This window comes from Acanthopagrus latus, chromosome 17 (assembly GCF_904848185.1).
Source record: "Acanthopagrus latus isolate v.2019 chromosome 17, fAcaLat1.1, whole genome shotgun sequence".
Lineage (NCBI taxonomy): Eukaryota > Metazoa > Chordata > Actinopteri > Spariformes > Sparidae > Acanthopagrus > Acanthopagrus latus.
Genome location: NC_051055.1, coordinates 2,818,840 through 2,835,128, shown reverse-complemented (window position 1 = coordinate 2,835,128; position 16,289 = coordinate 2,818,840). Strand labels below are relative to the sequence as shown.

Here is a 16,289-nt window from a genome sequence, read left to right as displayed (position 1 = left end):
CAGATTATCCACCCATGTGCTGTCCCACATTCTCAATCATACCTGACGAATTGAATGAAAGAAAATAAGTGAAAAACAACCTAAAATTCACTTTACACTCTTTCGACACTTTAATGTACACTTTGTTGTTTGCATAAATAACAAACATAATTAGATGCATTATATTAATCTGTGTCACTGACCTTGTCGTGCATTTCCCAGAAGAGCTTTCTGATTGTCAGGTGCCCCGCCTCTTTTCTGTGGCATCAGCGCCATGAAGTCTTATGATTTCAGTCACAAGATACAAGGAAACACACACTCCACTGCTCACACTTTTTTATTGCATGGATGAGTTACAGAGACAAACTCAAGATGGTGTTTAGCCCAACAACAAGAGCTGAGCGAGTCTGGATGACCAGAGTGGACACTGAGCATCCCGCCGTCCTCAGTGAGAACCGACCCGTCTCAGTGGAGGACAGTGCTGCAGAGAATTCAAACTTTAAACTCACTAAACTATTTCCTATATTATTAGAACGTGCAAATATTTATCCTAATAGTTCACAAATATTCTCTTCACTGTCATTTTTGGCAAATAAGTTCCCCTTAAATATGAGTGTAGGGAGGTGGAGAGTCTGCAAGACAGCCTGAATCTAACTCTAGACACATCATTCATATGCTACAAACCTCGACTACTAGAGTGACAAAATGTAGTTTCTCCATCCTGACCATGTGCTATAGTTATTCCTTCTTGGTGTGATGGAACCTCAATGATTCTGCACTTTTATTTACCAGCACCGAAATCAATAATCTATTAAATATTTCATTTATCAGTCAAAAATCAAAATGTTTGCCTTCTGGATTAAATTGATCTCCATTCTCCACACACACAGGAATACACAGAGCTGGGTCTAAATGAGAGTATTTATTAATTGATGAAATACTAATTTAATGATTTGAATTAAATCAATATCAGATATGAATATTTACTGTACATAGGCAGTAGAATAACGTTTAATTGAATGATGAATGGTGGAAGAAATAATCTGTTTAATATCGATTCAAGTAACTAATGCTGAAGGAAGATGCAAAAATACACCAAGACCCATTATAGTAAATAAACAAGAAGAGAAAGGAACAAAAAAATTAAAACTGCATGAGTAAATTCCTCTTTCCATCAAATTATCTTGGCGAACATTAACTTCATGCAAATAACCTTTAAACAAAGACTAAACCGTTCTTAACTATATTGCTTAATAAATCTTGATTCTGACACATTTTCTTCACATGTTGTAATAAGAAATGTTGGTCACTACCCATCAATTGGCAGTAGATAACAGTATTGTCACACTTTAGAAATGCATAGAAGACCTAAATGATCAACTCAGTCAAAATGTTCATACCCTTTAAAACCTGAGTGTGATGAGCTTAATGGCAGGTGAATAAAGCTGTTATTTTACAATGATTTTAAAGGAAGAAGCTTCCAATGTTCAGTCAACTTGGTATGCGGTAGATTTACGACCTCTGTTGTTATCTGCCGGGCTCCCAGGGCTTCATACTGTAGTGGTACTGTCTGATGTTGATGTCCACAGACATCAAAGCAAACAGTCACTATCAATTAAATATGAGGTTTAATTATTCCTAAACTGTGGAACAGACCTCGCCTCCGTCCCCTGGCCCCTGTAATGTCACCAGGTCTCTACTGTAAATCAGTCAGTCCTCTCCCCTCCAGTCTGGATGGCATCATAATGGCAGTTTTGTGGTGAGGAATCATCTTGTTAAGTGTTCTTATGATGACCTTGTTGTGGGATGCCACTTTACTGAGCTGTGTCCGCTAAGTTGATTTCCAGCTGGTGCTTGTTCACCAGTCAGACTCGCCAGTTCACTGCAAAGACAACACAAATCCACTCTGGTCAGCTGCACAATTATGCACTGTAAGACCGGTCTCTTAATGTGTACACTCTCATTACATATGAATATATTTATTTTTAAAACTCTTCCAAGCAACGAAGGCTCTCAAATCTTGTGTGGCAGTGAGCATCAGACACAATGACACACACACACTGGTCAGCCACAACATCAGATCCACTGACAGGTGATGTGAATAACATCAATCTTCTTGTTACAATTCAGTGTTCTGCTGAGAAACTTTGTGGATTCACGTGGATGTGTCTTGACACACATCACCCAAAACCCCAAAGAGGAGCACCAGGCTTTCAAGTGAACTTTTATAGTGGTCAGACTGTGCAATGACCTCGTCAAGTGATGCACTGTAGCCCAAAAAGACTTTTTTCTCATAAGTTAACTTTGTGAGAGAAGCATCTGCAAAATGGTGGATTTTTTTGAGCATAACAACCCACCGAGACATCACTCAAAGTCTAGAAAGGCCACGTGATGACATTATTTTTTATCTCTATTCAGGTTAGCCAGGTTAAATTTGACCTTTTTTCACCTGATCTTTAAAAATGATCAGTAATTATCAGTATCAGCTGACATGAAACCTCTTTATTGTGATCAAGTTTTTCAGCCATGTTGCCCAGTATCATTAGTATAATGTTAAATGTTATGTTACCTTTTCATTGTAGACAATTGTAGACTTTGTCCCTGTGTGGATCATTTTGATTATTGTAGCCCTTCTTGTTGATCCACGTGTTGATGGTTTTAAGATCCTTGTCTGTCATGACGTTCTTGTCTTTGAGCAGGTTGGACCACGTCTCTACCATCTTTAAACTGTGTTGCTGAAAACTGCTGTCAAAAACTGCAAGCCTGGTTTTGCTCATCTGGTCATTCTGAAAGTTTTCAAACCCCTTGGTTCCATCCAATTTGAATCTGGGCATTGCTCCGAGGATTGTAAGCTTAAATGTTCCGACAACATCGTTATCCCTTATGGCTTCAGCTACACTCGTTCGGAACTTTTTTGATGTTGTACTGGGAAACTCGCGGTGCATATCGTAAGGAACATAAACAACCGGAAGCTCACGGCCATGTTGCTTATCCACTTTAGACATCAGGTTGCGATCCAGAGGACTTGACTTTGTTGCCACTTCAAGCATGGCTTCTGCTAATCTGCTATTCTGGTTCAAGTCTCTAGCCTCCAATATACTCTTCACTGGTGGCTGGTGATCTCCATTCATAAATTGTCCAAGTCCACTTCTGTTGATACAATCCTGCTGCCACTCTTTGTACAGTCTCACTCTCCCAACATCTTCCTGAAGAACTGCCAGGGTTTCTACTATGACTATTCTGTCTGCAGCACCCTCTGCAATGAACCAGTCCCCTCCTCTGATTGATGCAGTCCACACATTACGTTTGATGAAAGGTTCCCATTGGCCTGGGTGTCTGCGGAGAGTGTCGGCCACCACAGATCGGAGTCGCTGTGCTTCAGAAGTGATTTCTTCTTCGCTTGCCTTTGGTTTCATGCCTGTCGCCAAAGCACGGAACAGGCAGCTCTTGCCCTGGCTGCCTGTTTTCACTGTCTGGTTGTTGATGTACACATCGTAATGTCCGTCTGGGTTTTCAGCACTCTTTGGTGTGTAGATCAGCGTCACGGTTCGACTGGCAGGTTTGGTGCTTGGGCTCAGCTCCTGCATTTTGGTTGGATGGCCCTGGCTGTCCTGTGTCAGGATGACAACCTTGGTGCCAGTTGTTTCTGACAGGACTCTGATGTCGGCGAGGGTGCCTGGAGTCATGGAGTTCATGATCTTGTCAGCATGTGACTGTGAGTGTTTACCAGCCTCTCCTGCGGGTTTATGTTTAGAATTCATGTCTACTGGCATGTGTGTGATGTATCTGTTGTTCTGTCCAGCTCTGAGTAGTTCTTCTGTCCTGTTACTCTGCAAGCCAGTTCGTACATAACTGCCAATGATGCCATTTACTTTTCTTTGCACATGAGAAGTAAGGTGACTGGAGAACTTCTGGTGAAACATTTCCACCAAAGCATCAGCCACTAAAGCACTGATGGTGTCAGCTAAATCCTGCTTGAAGTCTTTCAGCATGTCAGCGTCCGAATCAGACAGCTCATCGACCTTCACTTCCTGCGAAAAGCCTTTTTCTTTTTTGAATTCGTTCAGCTGTTCTTGAAGGTTGGAGAAAAACTTGCCGGTGAGGCTGAGCGCTGCAGCGACAGCGTCTGATGCCAGCGCCGCCATGTGAACACCTTGGATAGTTGTCAGAATCAAATGTGCTGTTCCTTTAGCCTCTGCTTTAGCTCTCTGAATCACTGTGGAGAGGGATGAGTTAAGCTTCTTCTGCCAGCCGAGGTCTTCGTAGAAAGGTTGCACTGCAGCGCTGCTCAGCCCCCTGAAGACGGCCATCAGGTCATTCCTTCTCTTCTCGTCTTTCAGGAGGTCGTGGAGTTGGTTTTTATCCTCAAGATGTGACAGGATGATTTCATCTATGAATGTAGCGAAGGGCTTTCTTTCCATGTTGGATTTCACATTTTTACTGATTCCCTCTTCTACTTTGTTTTTGATGCTGCTTAGTATTGTGTTCAGTATTTCCTCTTCTGCCTTCCCAAGTCCATAGGCAGTGATTTCCTCAACCATTTTTTTGGCAGTGTGTTTTACTGCATTTTTCATGTTAATCTTTGCGACCTCACTCATACCTTCTTTAGCCTGACTGGAAAAAAACGATGGCATCAACTTCAGCTCTTTGCCGAATTCCTTAATTAACACTTTGGAAGATTTAAAGCCCTTTGCAATCAGCTTTCCAACTCCAAACCCAATGAAAGAAACACCGATGGAAATGGCTTTTTCTATAGCCCACGACTTCCAGCTGAAATCTCCTTTCACCATGGACTCAATGCCAGAGATGCAGTCTGATATACCTTCAGTAATGAGTCCCATGCCAACTTGAGCAAATGTACCAAATGTAAATGCAATGAGCAATGCTCCTCCGACAATCTGTAAAACTCCAAGGCAGAACACCAGCAGGCCTTCCCATGAGAATCGAGGCTCCTCTTCCACAGAAAACACATATTTCAGCCCCTGACTGTACAGGTTTTCAGCTTCCACTTGGAGATCTTCATCACCGTTCAACACCAGGGAGAATATTGGTGATTTTTTGGCTATTGCATCTCTCTCTCTTCCTTTTATTTCGTCCAGCTTTTGGATGGCCTCCTCAATATTTTTGTCAAAGTAACTCAGCATGCTGCACTTGGTTGTTAACTGTTTCTCGAGGCTACTCAGGTCACTGTTGGCTGAGTTTGCAGAAGACATTTTTACAAACTGCAGACAGACCATGGGTTCCTCACTGAGATACTTCAGAGACTCCTGTGCCTTCATTAGGTCGTCTCTGGCCTTAGCGAGGTAATCTGCCTTTCTCTGCTGTATAGTGCAATATGCATGGTTGTAAAAAGCTATGGCTGCCCAACTTCTATCTTGTTTCATGGCTTTTTCAAAGAGCTTGGTGCTGACGGCCCATTGTTTGTCAATCAGTGCGATATTTCCAAACTTGATGTAGTGATAAATGCTGGAACATGGTGAATTCTGACTCTGAGACTGACTTTTTGCCAAAGACAAATCCTCTTTTAAACTCTTTCGCAATTCATTCGTCTTCAACTGGACGATTTCTTCCGAGTTAGTTTGCAACCAAATCCCCCAGAACTCATTCATGATGGCAACAACGGCTCTTTTCTCATCTCCATCAGTGTCCTCGTGAATGTCTTGAAGAGTTTTGATGTACTCTGAGAACAGCTCCTCCCGCAGTTTCATCTCAGCAACATCAGCCATCATTTGATTTATCTTTTCTGATGAAAGTCTGTCCCTGGCGTTCTTGGCTTCCTCCAGAGAAGACACCGTCCTCAAGGACGGCTGCAGGTGTTCGGTGGACATGATTATCTGAGCAGATCCAGGTTTACCTTTACGTGCAGTTCGGCCGAATGCCTGGAGCTCCACTCGTGTGTTCTCAGAAAGGAAAGAGAGGATCACACATAAGCCCCCATTACTGTTCACATGTTTGGACACTTTTATGTCGGTGCCACGGCCGGCGAGGTTTGTGGCAACAATGACGTCACCGGGAAGCAGTTCCCTGTCTATTTTACACAAACTGTCTGTGTCACTGTGGCAGTAGAGAATGATTTCTCCGGGGACGCTGCTCTTCAGCTCATCGTAGATCTCTTTGGCCGCGTTGATAGTTTCACAGATAACCAGGGCTGCTCTCCCGCCTCTGTATGGATTTGTGGAGGTCTGAGCCAAAACCACACGTTTTATTTCTTTTTTCCACTCTTCGGCTGAAGTCTTCAGAGTACCTTTGACCTCAAACAGCTTCTTCCTGTTGAATGTTGGCATTTTGCAGGCTGACAGATTTGGATACAGGTCCTGCAGAAAGAGCATGTCTGTTTTGCTCCCGAGTGTCCCTGTTGTTCCGTATATTTTCCCGTGGTACTTTTCAAAAAAAGCGATGTTAGAAATGTAGTTTGTCACTGTTGAAATTGTGCTCAATTTAATTTGGTGTTTAATCTCGACAAACTGCTGCAGACCATCTCCCCACTTCTTGTTCAGTTCAACAATGCCAGTGGATCTGAAATCCACCGGACAGACACTGTCATTTTCTACAACATATTCCTGTCCTTCCTTAAGCTGTAAAGCCAGAAAGGCATTCTGAACCCACACTGACACTTTCTGCTTCACTAGATTCTTCAAGAATCCGGGGATGCTGATTTTGTCTTTATTGTTTGCACATGGGGTGTACTGAATCCTCTCTGAAACTAACTGTGCAATGGGCTTGATGACAGTTTCCTCTGAATCATAGAGAGGACAACACAGGCCTTCCTCCAGGACAAGAAATTTTAATTCTGGTATGTCCTGGTTGTTGTGCCGGCTGCGCTTTCGAAGACAGAGCAGTCCTGCATTGTCTAAAGTGTAAACATTAAAACCATAAGGGACATGTTGCTCAAGTTCCTGGAAAAAATCCACCACAGCATCCTGACTGACAGTTTTCAGTTTTTGGACAAGGACATCCTTTTCACCGTTGCAGATATTCTCCCTGAGTCCTTTTGGCACAGTGTTGGATTCTTCTGCGAGACGCAAAATATCCGTTGGATCATTAATGTGAGTTCCTTCTGTGTTCATTGAGTCAAAGATGGCCTTGAAGAAAGAAGCAGGAGGACCACGGACAAATGTCTGCTGTCCTGCAGACAGGAAGCCATACTGGCTGATGTGGGTCCAGATCATGGCCAGAATAATGTTCAGGTGCTGCATGGAGACCATGGGGCTGGACAGGTAGGTCATCTGCACTCCCTGATCCAGCAGCAGTGAGTCCACCTCATCGACTATGATGCACTGATAGTCGCGATCAGGCCTCACATCCTTCATCTCGAATACCTGCCGTAGGTGATCTGCAGCGAAGGCTTCAATGGTTCCATAGACCACGTCCTTCTGGTAGCAATCTTTTCTATCCTCATCCTTGGTTTTATTTGTGTTCGTGTCCGCTGTTATTCCAAAGAACTTGTAGAAGTTGTTCCATTCTTCAGCATCTCTTTGACATAACACGGAAGAGCTGGACACCACATCTACTTTCTCACCTCTAAGCGCTCGCAGCGCTGCGAACATGGCTATGACACAAGACTTCCCTTCTCCAGTGCCCATCTCCAGGAGCTTCCCAGTGTCCGACAAGGCCAAGAGGCACCAGCTGATCATCTGAGTGGCTCTGGGCCAAAAATCCAACTTCCCCTCAGACTTCTGCAGGTGTACAGCATAACACAAGATTGCCAGCAACTCCTGAAGGTCTTCTGCGTCTCTGCTGGGACTCAATTTCCTTGCTCGCTGTACATCTGTGTGCTTTTTAATTTTACCGGTTTTGATCAGGTTTGTTACAAAAGTGACTACACTGTATGATTTACTCAGTGTTTGTTCATCGATGTCTTCCATCTGACGTAGTTCATCAAAAAGAAAGTCAATGCTTTTCGTCTTTTCATCGCTGAGGCTCTTTTTTAAGTGCTGGATCAGATTCTTTGTTCTAAGCGAATTTGAAAGTTTAAGGAGAGATTGGTTGTTCTCATCTGTCCACGTGGAAGACACCTGATATGTTGCCATCAGATGTAAAATCTTCCTGATGGAAACACATCCTTCATCATGATGGTGGTTGGTTAATGCTCCGAGGAGGTTTAAGGCCTCGACCGGTGACCAAATTGTTTGTTCTATGAGATTTGAAACCATCTGGAAGAGTTCTTTGGTTTCTTCTTTTGAGGCTTGGAATTTGTCCACACAAACAAATAAAACCTCCAAACACCATATTCCTGCAGGACATGTGCTGTTTTCTTCACCGTCTGTTTCTTCCGTCACCACTCTGAGGAGAGTCTCAACAAAGGTCAGAAGGAAGACTTCAGCAGAAGACAAAGCCTTTCCAGCGATCTTCTTTGAGATGGTGATGATTTTATGGCCAAGGTTAGTGTGAAGCACCTGAAAAAAAGCCTGAATAAACCTGTGTCTCAGTTTCATATCTTTACTGTGGAATTTACCCAGAAGGCTTTGCAGGACCTCTGCAGCAAACACCAGGGAGTCATTGTCCCTGAGCCGGGAAAGTTCCAGGTAATTGGAAGCACTGAGACTTTGTCTTGTAATGATGAACCCACGACCGAGCTGAAGGTTTCCTGTCTCCATCGCTTCTACGCCGTGTCGAAAGTAATCAGACACAAAGTCGTCCATGGTACCAAACACAATGTCCGCTTCATAGACGTCCCTGTACGATGCACTGGTTGTCTTCACGTTTGTGTTGAAAGAAATTCCAAGGTGTTCGTAGAAGTCGGACCACTCCTGAGCCCACTCCTCCGACTGGACGTCAGAGCTCAGCACGATGTCCAGTTTGTTTCCCATGCAGACTTGTGTGGCAGCGAACATGGCTGCGACACACGGGTCTTCTTCCACACCGACCAGCTGAGGCGCTTCACTCTTCTGAGTCAGCACCAGCTCACACCAGCGCAGCATCTGCTTCACCGTGGGCCTCCAGCCTTTCGTGTCAAAAACTGCTTCGCAGAGCCAAGACAGAAAGTTTTGTATGTCGTCTGCATTCAAGGTTTCAAATTTAAAGGGCTTGTTCGTTAATGGTGCATCTTTTGGTGCATTTTCTGAGTATTGCAGGACCCCAGTGGTGACGTCTCTGATCACATCAATCACAGAATCGCTGACGTTACATGACATTTTTAAATCTGCCAGATCTGCAGCCAGACTGAGCTCGTCTTTCCTCCTCAGAGTCTTCTGGAGATCCTGATGGAATCTCTCAGGACCAGCAGAGTCCAGAACCTGGATGAGAGAGCGTCCGGACTCATCTGTCCAATCAGGTGATAAGTCATACAGTTGCACCAACGTCAGGACTTCAGCTATTGAAACATCCTCTGCATGTTTCTGTGACAGAGCTTTGAGCAGAGTCACCGCCTCTGTCGGGGTCCACTGGCTGGTTTGCACCAGTCTGAGGATCATTTCAGTGGATCCTGAGATTGTTTCATTTACATGCGTGAGTGTTGATAAGAGAAGCTTTAAGCACTGGATTTCCATCTGTAAAATGAACACAGTGGCTCTTCCAACCACACTCTGCAGCGATGACGTGAGGGTGCCCAGGAAGTCCACCAGAAAGAGTTGTTCAGCCGAAAGCTCGTCTTCTGCCCAGTGTTTCGCGATGACGACTGCGTCAGTGTCACTGCCGCCACTGACGGTGAGGGAGTGCATGAGGTTCAGGTACAGAGCTTGAGTCAGCAGGAAGCTGTCAAAAACATTAGCCGCTGATTGGCTGATGGACTCCACCAGGGACTGCACATGCTCGGAGATGTTCTGGAGGGAAACTCCCCGAGACTTCTCCACCGACAGACGACACAGCTCTGTGATGAACACCTGAGCGTGCCGCAGCGTGCCGAGCGACGGACGAGCGCTGATCCATTCATCAAACAGAAGTGTGTCCAGGACTGACAGGATGTCCCCCAGCTGATCCGCCGTCAGCTGAGTCAGACTGAGGTCTGGGACTGGGGTGCTGCATTTCTCAGAGAGGATCTGTAGAAGCTCGTCGGCGTCGCTGTCCGCCTCACAGTTCACCTCAAACCCATTCAGATGTGTGATCAGAACATCTCGTCTGGACTCAAGTTCTTCGGAGACGTCGCTGCGCAGTCGTTGCTCCCGCTGCTCTTCAGCTCGCTGCTGCGATTCTTTCAGTCTTTGGTTCAGTTTAACTTTCCTTTTCTCCCCCTCGTCTCTCCTCGTTCTGTCCTCCACTGTCCTCTGTCTCTCCTCTTGCCCTCTCCTCCGTCTCTCCTCTTGTTTTCTCCTCTCCTCCTCCCTCCTCTGTCTCTCCTCTTCCCCTGTTCTCCGTCTCTCCTCTTGTTTTCTCTTCTCCTCCTCCCTCCTCTGTCTCTCCTCTTCCCCTCTCCTCTGTCTCTCCTCTTGTTTTCTCTTCTCCTCCTCCCTCCTCTGTCTCTCCTCTTCCCCTCTCCTCTGTCTCTCCTCTTGTTTTCTCTTCTCCTCCTCCCTCCTCTGACTCTCCTCCTGTTTTTTCATCTCCTCCCTCTTCTGTCTCTCCTCTTCCCCTGTTCTCCGTCTCTCCTCTTGTTTTCTCTTCTCCTCCTCCCTCCTCTGTCTCTCCTCTTCCCCTGTTCTCCGTCTCTCCTCTTGTTTTCTCTTCTCCTCCTCCCTCCTCTGTTTCTCCTCTTCCCCTGTTCTCCGTCTCTCCTCTTGTTTTCTCTTCTCCTCCTCCCTCCTCTGTCTCTCCTCCTGTTTTTTCATCTCCTCCATCATCTGTCGCTCCTCTTGTCTTTTCTTTTTGTCCTCCATCATCTGTCTCTCCTCCTGTCTTTTCTTTTTCTCCTCCATCTTCTGTTGCTCCTCTTGTCTTCTCATCTCATCCAACATCTGTCTCTCCTCCTGTCTTCTCTTTTTCTCCTCCATCATCTGTCTCTCCTTCTGTCTTTTCATCTCCTCCTCCATCATCTGTCTCTCCTCTTGTCTTCTCTTTTTCTCTTCCATCATCTGTCTCTCCTCTTGTCTTCTCATCTCCTCCCTCCTCTGTCTCTCCTCCTGTCTTTTCATCTCCTCCCTCCACTGTTGCTCCTCTTGTCTTCTCATCTCCTCCATCATCTGTCTCTCCTCCTGTCTTCTCATTTTCTCCTCCAACATCTGTCTCTCCTTCTGTCTTTTCATCTCCTCCTCCATGATCTGTTGCTCCTCTTGTCTTCTCATCTCCTCCCTCCACTGTCTCTCCTCCTGTCTTTTCATCTCCTCCCTCCACTGTTGCTCCTCTTGTCTTCTCATCTCCTCCATCATCTGTCTCTCCTCTTGTCTTCTCATCTCCTCCCTCCACTGTCTCTCCTCCTGTCTTCTCATCTCCTCCCTCCACTGTTGCTCCTCCTGTCTTCTCATCTCCTCCCTCCACTGTTGCTCCTCTTGTCTTCTCATCTCCTCCCTCCACTGTTGCTCCTCTTGTCTTCTCATCTCCTCCATCATCTGTCTCTCCTCCTGTCTTCTCTTTTTCTCTTCCATCATCTGTCTCTCCTCCTGTCTTCTCTTTTTCTCCTCCATCATCTTTCTCTCCTCCTGTCTTCTCTTTTTCTCCTCCATCATCTGTCTCTCCTCCTGTCTTCTCTTTTTCTCTTCCATCATCTGTCTCTCCTCCTGTCTTCTCTGTTTCTCCTCCATCATCTTTCTCTCCTCCTGTCTTCTCTTTTTCTCCTCCATCATCTGTCTCTCCTCCTGTCTTTTCTTTTTCTCTTCCATCATCTGTCTCTCCTCCTGTCTTCTCTTTTTCTCTTCCATCATCTGTCTCTCCTCCTGTCTTCTCTTTTTCTCCTCCATCTTTTGTCTCTCCTCCTGTCTTCTCTTTTTCTCCTCCATCTTCTGTCTCTCCTCCTGTCTTCTCTTTTTCTCCTCCATCATCTGTCTCTCCTCCTGTCTTCTCTTTTTCTCCTCCATCTTCTGTCTCTCCTCTTGTCTTCTCATCTCCTCCATATTCTGTTTCTCCGCTTCTCTCCTTCGTGTCTCCTCATTTTGTCTCCATTGCTCCTGTCTCCTCATTCTTTCCTGCTCCCTGATTGGCTGATGAAAGCAGTTGTCACACTCGTACAGACCATCTTCAACATTACAGTTCACTGGTCTGTAGTACTCTCCTCCGTTGAACACAAACACAAAGCGTCCATGAATCTGAGCTTTGTGTAAATTGTTGAAGGAGACACAGGGCGGCAGGACTTTATGACACTTGCAGCATCTCAGTCTGTCGCCCATGTAACACTCTGATGGTACGTTCCCCATTTCTGTTGCTTTATTCAAGAGTTCGGTGAAGTTTTCATGTGCAACATGTGTTTCCTGAAGTATAAAAAAACATGTCTTAATTTGAATTGACTTTGTGATATTATAATCAACTCATATAAGGGACTCGTCCTGCTCTGCAGCTCTGCAGCTCACCTGGTGTGACCACGTGTCACCTGCTGCCTGTCATCCTCTCTCTGTCCTGGACCGGCCCACTATCAAATAACACAGAATACAACAACTGTCTTTGAAAAGGAATTGTATCAACCTTCTATGTAAAAAAATGATCAGTTCAATATATATATATATATATATATATATATATATATATATATATATATATATATATATATATAGGTGTGTGTGTGTGTGCGCGTGTGTGGTGTGTGTGTGTGTGTGCGCGCGCGCGTGCGTGTGTGTGTGTGTGTGTGTGTGTGTGTGTGTGTGTGTCATTATCCTTATCAGCTCTGTTTTTCAACTCATTGACCTCACTGTTTTTCTCCACCTCACCCCACCTGCCTCATACCCTTGTTTAGTTTGTATTTCAGTTCAGTCTTAAATTTAGATTTGTCTAGTGATCTGTTATGTTTCCCTGTTCCTGCCACGTCAAATCTGTGCATTCCATTCAATAAACATTGCGATTCTGAATACAGACAGATGAAAGAGGAGATCGTCAAGAGGCTTTGCTGTGGGGGGGGGGGCAATAGGACTTGAGACAACACAGGTGTGGACAATGACCAACAACATGATGAGACAGAGGAAAAGAAATGATGAAAGGGCTTAAATGCAGCCAACACTATCTGTAGATTGTTGAATGGGACTTTGTCCACAACTTGGATTAACACTGCTGATTCAGAAAAAATGAATCCACAGTGGGAATGTCTGATCTTTATTTATTCTTAGTTAAAGGTATTAAGAACCAACTTGGAGTGGTCAGGTTATTTGAGTTGGTCTTATCTAGACACTATGGAACACTGAGCCAGGTTCAGTTTTAGGTCTAGGAAGGGGCCCTCACAGAGTATCAGTATCAGTATCCGACCCGCTGGCCTCCTGTTTGTGGCCCCCGAACTGTAACCCCCTCACTGTGTTTTGGTTGGGTCGGCTCGTGTAAACCGGGACTTGTCTCCATGCCAACGATACACAGACAGCTGGGTTACTCACTGCTGCCAGTGCAAATTTTAACTTTCACTTTCGTTTTTGCAGTTCACATTTTGACATTTTGCTGGCTGTAGACTGCATGAAAATGATGTGTTCCATGTTCACTGCTGAAAGAAAAATGGACAGTGAAAAACGGCGATTCAAGAAGAACGGACTGAAAAACGTGCATTCATTCTCCCTCCAACCAGCACAAGACCCATGTGCTTAATATGCCAGGAGACTATAGCTGTGATGAAGATTTGCAATTTGAAACGACGTCATGAGACGAATCATAGGAATTTTTTTCCTCAACCTTCAGAGGTAAGAACAACAAAAATACATGCAGTTAAATCATCATATCAAGCTGCAAGCAGGATTCTTGTCACATCTATGACACAACAACAAACAGCAACACAGTGCTCACTGAGAGTGCTGTGGATTTTGGGTAAGCACAAGAAGCCATTCTCAGATGCAGAAACAATAAAAGAACGCGTGACTGAAGTGATGGACACAATGTTTGAAGGGCAGTTAACAAGATTTATAACCATATATCTGGAGGAGATGGGGACAGCGCTATTCAAGTCACTGTGCGTTACTACACTGTACATTTTAAAGGAGTAATCAGTGATCAGATTACTTTTTCAAGGTAATTGAGGCAACACTGTCTGAGGGGCTAAAGCCCCGGACGTTTTGCACAGCCCTGTTAAGTGACGATAAATACTGTCAAAATGTTTTTGAATTGTGAATTCTTTATTGGATTTTTCAGTCAGTTGTTGATTACATGGAGATGTTGATACAACAATGAGGCTAATAAACTGTATATCACAACACAAGTTACGCATTATGATGTCCCGGATCTTCACTTCAGGACTTCTCTAATTGTGCAAATTTTAGTTGAATACCGCTGATTTAGTGTGCTGAGTGTTGGACAGACAGACAGACAGACAGACAGATGGAAGCATGTTGGTGGAGCTGACGACAGAGTTCAGGGACGGGCTGAACTTCCTGTTATCTAACGCTGCTAGAACAGCAACATCTTATCTCTGCTGGCAGATAAAGACGTTTCCTCACCATATGGAGCTTCCATAGCAGCCTCGCAACACAAGCACAAACAGAGAAGAAGAAGAAATGCAACCAGAACTGATGATCAGAACCAGAGTTATTAGAATGTGAGTGCTGCTCATTAAGTCCGTGCACTGATATATTTATCATCACAAAGATGTGAGTTCCATCATCTCACAGTCTTTAGTCACTGATCCACGACACGGTGCTGAGAACTGGACTCTGTCTGTGGTTCAGGAGGAGCAACATGTGATCAGAGGTGCACGTGACGCTCTCGATCATACTTCTCAGGAAAGCTTCCTCATTTCACTGAGGGAATGTAACTAAGTATATTTGCTCAATTGCTAATCTTCTGTATTGAGGTCTGGATATGATAATATATAATATTGTGCTTCACTTTCACCATCAGATCTTTACTTCTGGAGTTTATAGACTCACAAGATGAAAACGACATTGTGATGGAAGTTTTGTACATATAGGGACATTTGATTTGAGGTGTTGCACCTCTTAATACAACTTGTTTTTCTACCCTAGTTTAAAGAAGTGAGTACTCACCCCTCTCTGAACTTTCACATGTGGTATTCTCACTGTCTGAACTTTCTGTGTTTACGTGACTTCCTCTTTGCATGCAGACTCCTCGCTATCTGAGCCTTTCCTCTGTAACAAACCTGTGTTGTTGCTCTATGATTGCGCCTCTTGTACAAGATTAAACTTGAAGTTAACTTAAGTGTTAACTTTGAGCTGGCTCCGACCTCCTTCCTCCAGTTCTAAATCATCTAAGAGTTATTTTAACAGACATTTTATGTTATATATAATATTAATGTTAATTAATATAATATAAATATTAATATTATGTCTCCTCATTCTTTCCTGCTCCCTGATTGGCTGATGAAAGCAGTTTTCACACTCATACAGACCATCTTCAACATTACAGTTCATTCATTCATATATATATATATATATATATATATATATATATATATATATATATATATATATATATATATATATATATATATATATAATGTAATAATATATATGCTGAGTTTATAAACCTACCTTATTAAAAGTCTGTGTGTAGTATTGGTCCGTCCAGTGCTGTTGTGACGTCAGGATGATTTCTGGAGTTCTGATGACATAATGCTGATCACCCTGCAGCACGGTGTCGGTGTCTCCCGGCTCTCCAAGTCCCTCTGCTGTTCTGTCAGCCTTCACTTCCAGTCTCTGGTTCTTTGTTCTGCTCACTGGGTCAGTTCGTTCAGCCTCGCCTGTTAATCTTGTTCTCTTCACCCTGTGCCCCTCAAAACTTTATCACATGTAAGTTTCACTCTTGACAAGAAGAATACACTTCCTGCCATTATGTAACCTGTTATGTTGCTTCTCAGTTTAAGGTGGTCTCAGTAGAGAACAGTTCATGGGTTGTTATTTAAGGTGGTCTTTATTTAAGGTGGTCTCAGTAGAGAACAGTCCTTGGGTTGTTATTTAAGGTGGTCTTTATTTAAGGTGGTCTCAGTAGAGAACAGTTCATGGGTTGTTATTTAAGGTGGTCTTTATTTAAGGTGGTCTCAGTAGAGAACAGTCCTTGGGTTGTTATTTAAGGTGGTCTTTATTTAAGGTGGTCTCAGTAGAGAACAGTCCTTGGGTTGTTATTTAAGGTGGTCTTTATTTAAGGTGGTCTCAGTAGAGAACAGTCCGCATGTTGTTATTTAAGGTGGTCTTTATTTAAGGTGGTCTCAGTAGAGAACAGTTCATGGGTTGTTATTTAAGGTGGGCTTTATTTAAGGTGGTCTCAGTAGAGAACAGTCCTTGGGTTGTTATTTAAGGTGGTCTTTATTTAAGGTGGTCTCAGTAGAGAACAGTCTTGGGTTGTTATTTAAGGTGGTTCTTTAATTT

At 44.0% G+C, this 16,289-nt stretch overlaps 1 protein-coding gene and 1 long non-coding RNA gene across 2 annotated transcripts in view; both read right to left on the bottom strand.

Moving 5' to 3' along the window:
• Positions 1-882: 882 nt before the first annotated feature.
• The window catches only part of LOC119005671, a gene marked incomplete at its 5' end in the record, with an annotated part of 34,693 nt that continues 19,286 nt past the window's right edge, over positions 883-16,289 (bottom strand). The window contains 2 exons of the mRNA XM_037073522.1: positions 883-1,861; positions 2,549-9,713. Coding sequence (XP_036929417.1) covers positions 2,553-9,713 — 7,161 coding nt within the window. The remainder of the gene's footprint in view (positions 1,862-2,548; positions 9,714-16,289) is intronic.
• LOC119005509 lies at positions 11,795-15,794 on the bottom strand. Its single transcript, XR_005070524.1, has 3 exons — positions 15,456-15,794; positions 12,354-12,412; positions 11,795-12,254 (listed from the first exon to the last, which is right to left on the bottom strand). It is a non-coding gene; the product is annotated as an uncharacterized LOC119005509 (long non-coding RNA).